Source organism: Sinocyclocheilus anshuiensis, unplaced genomic scaffold (genome assembly GCF_001515605.1).
Source record: "Sinocyclocheilus anshuiensis isolate Anshui unplaced genomic scaffold, SAMN03320099.WGS_v1.1 scaffold1023, whole genome shotgun sequence".
Classification (NCBI taxonomy): Eukaryota; Metazoa; Chordata; class Actinopteri; order Cypriniformes; family Cyprinidae; genus Sinocyclocheilus; species Sinocyclocheilus anshuiensis.
The window spans coordinates 1,080,363-1,083,575 of NW_015546084.1; the positions used below are offsets into that span (position 1 = coordinate 1,080,363).

Consider the following 3,213-nt stretch of genomic DNA (forward strand, 5'->3'; position numbering starts at 1 on the left):
ATGACTTTAACTTCACTACATTTGAAAGACAAATATTGTTCTTTTCACTCACTACATTTCTATCAAGATCCTCGAAGTAGAAAGTCGTTAGCAGCTTTGAAAGTCAGTGGGTGATTTTTTTCTTCTTTCTTCTAAAACATGACTTTCTTTTATCACAGTTCATCAGTAATCAGTCTTGGGGCTACTTGTGATTCCCCAGCATTTTTTGAGCACTGACCAGTTCCAAATGTGATATTTATTTGCAACAATTCAATAATAAGAAGTTAATATTGTGGTTCATATTAGACACAATATTGTCTGATTTTGCTAAACTGTTTAAGTGAAAATATTACCTATAAAGCCACAGAAGAACTGTTGTGCATCTCCTAATAAAACACAAAAGGTGTTTGACTGAAGCAGCACTGTACAGACCATTCTGTGTGTGACATCAAAGTACCACGAGAGCGACTAGACAGCATTTACATTTTTTTTTTAATGTCAAATAAGTCTTGCTGTTTTGCATTTTTGTTAAAGCAGTGTTTCTGTTGTAAAGTTATACAGCTTCAGCTGTGTTGCTGGGTTTTAAAGCAGGTTTGATTTTTTATTTTCTTCCTTATCAGTCTGTATTTACAGCAATTTCACTGTCCACTCTGTTCAAATGTGGATGAATGGCTACACATAGATGTGTCCAGAGCTGTGTGAGATCACTACCATCCTGCTTTTGTGGGGGTGGGTAGGGGTGTTAAATAATTATAATTTTTTGTTTTGTTTTGTTTTATCCCCATAGGTTTTTAACATTCTAACATCTCTTTATTCCAAAGCTATTACAAGCTAGTCAGTGTATTCAGTAGGTGTAATGTATTGTAAGTTGCTTCAGAGGTATTGCAAGTATTACATACAACAATAATAAAACAGTGCATTGACATAAATAAGGAAATTTACTTTTGGTACTTAAGTACTTTTAAAAGCAAGTACTTCTGTACTTTTACTTGTAATGGAGTAATATTTGACCAGCAGTATCTGTACTTTCACTTAAGTAATGTATACAAAGTTGTGTACTTTGTCCACCTCTGCTCTCAAGTTGTTCCAAACCTGTATGGATTTCTTTCTTCTGCTGAACACAAAAGAAGATATTTTGAAGAATGTGGGTAACCAAAGAGTCCCCATTGACTTGCATGGAAAAGAATTAGGCTTCTATGCCATTAGTAACTATTTTTACTCTGATAAACAGCACATTTTCCATTAGTGTAATGATAGATGGTCACAGACATGGAGATGCAACTTATTCACTTTCATGCTTTTTTTTTTTTTTTTAAATATTTAAAGCTATATTTGCATATCTTTTTTTATCTATGGTACAACTGTTGACAATGTCTGAGATAATATCTTTATACCTGTTTTATGCTTTCCTATCATATCAACAACTGATCTGTTTTTCAGTAAATGATGATTTATAGCTTTACTGCATAGACTGTCTGAAATGTTTTCCTGCCTTGACCTGAATGCAGTCTTTTATTACACCTAATAGCAATGCTGTGAAATTCTCTGGCCCAATTGTCAAAATTATTCTGAAAAGCAACATTGTTGTGAGGACAGGACATGCTTTAGAGCTGTTCGCAGAGCACATGAATGAGGTATTCGGCTGCTTGGCTCTGTGAGACAGTGACTGTGAGAGCATGTTCATGATGGGACTACCATGGCTGCTAGTTTTGGAGCTTGTCCTTTACGCTGGTTGTTTCATTTGTGGGGTGATAGCTGCCGCATGGATGACGCTCACTCAGGTAACACTAATTAATCATCTCCACAATGTCTGATCATTGCTATTTTGTGAGCACTGAAAGTGTAAAATTATTTATTATTATGAAAACTAAAAGCATAATCATGTCTCTAGAGTAATGTGATAAGATATAAGTTTGTCTCTGAACTTAGTTCAGAGTTTCAAGTATCAAGATGATCATGGCAAAAGTTTGCATGCATATTTATGGGACATTTGAGACATTATTTTGTTATACACCTTTCAGTTTAATGTTAATATGTAACATTGTATGATCATACAGCATGTTATTATGTTTATTGAAATGGTCAGATTATTTTCTTACTTTTTGGGGGAAGATGAACTAATCATTTTCAACGATAGGCTACATTTGTTGTTATTCATATGTGCAATAAAATATTGAATATGTTATGTTGCTGATCCCAGGTCAGATCCTCCAGAGCTTTAAAATTTAATCACCATGTGATCAGCCGGCCTCTCGCACCATATTATGGCTCATTAGAGTCATATGATACAGGGACAAAAGCTCTTAGCACAGCACTTTCCTTCTATCTGTGCGTCACAGAGAAATACAAATCTCCCACATAGTTTGCGAAAGAGTAAGAAAATGACCCCTAGATGTCCTTTGCTGTTGTTTTTCCTTACATTTATCATATGCAAATATAGATGACTTTTGTTTATTTTGTTTTTAGGGCCATTTTGATGGACGGTGCATCCTCTATGGAAGTGTTCATTATAATGCATCTGGCCAGGCTCTGACCATAGAAGGCTCTAGTTCTCCTTCCGTCTGCTATTTCGTGTCAGCCATCGCTGTGTGCATGGCTATTTACTGCTTTTCCCTTATTCTTTACTGGATCTATGCCAGCTGTGTAGATGAGGATGTGAGAAGGTGAATGTATTGACTTTTCTGTTGACATTTTCCATATTTCTTTTAGATGTTTCACATTCCACTTTCTTTTATTCATGCAGATGGGACTTAACAGTCAAATTAACAATTTTGTTTTTGTCCTGCATGTATATGCAGGGGGACTGTTTCTCTCAACACTTCTCTGGGAGTCTGTGGTCTTCTTCTGTTTTTTCTCATGGTATCAGGATGTATTCTCAAGATCGGTCGGGACAGCCTGTGTTTCTCTGTCCTTCACAACACTCCCTCCATTACCAGGTGATTTCATTCTGCATCTGTGATTCCCTTTCAAGGGAACTTCGAACTGTGTCATCTTGGGGTCACTATGGGGGGAACGCCTCGTCGTGACCCGTGTCTGAAGCATAGGCGCCGGGAATTCTCTTCTTCGTCTTCACTGACTGTTTTGTTTGAAGCGTGCATTTGAACGTGGTAAGAGTGGTAAGAGATCTATTATTATGGCGAGCACTAGCAGAGCGTTTAGAGGGTATGTGCATCCGTGTGGTCGCTATGTGACACCTGATGACACACACGATCTCTGCGTTTTGTGTTTGGGGGA

General features: G+C 37.0%; 1 protein-coding gene across 1 annotated transcript in view; it reads left to right on the plus strand.

Moving 5' to 3' along the window:
• Window positions 1-1,576: 1,576 nt before the first annotated feature.
• Window positions 1,577-3,213, plus strand: part of LOC107700041 (transmembrane protein 179B-like) — a 7,943-nt gene continuing 6,306 nt past the window's right edge. Inside the window, exons 1-2 of the mRNA XM_016501543.1 lie at window positions 1,577-1,760; window positions 2,446-2,642. Coding sequence (XP_016357029.1) covers window positions 1,656-1,760; window positions 2,446-2,642 — 302 coding nt within the window. The 5' untranslated portion in view covers window positions 1,577-1,655. The remainder of the gene's footprint in view (window positions 1,761-2,445; window positions 2,643-3,213) is intronic.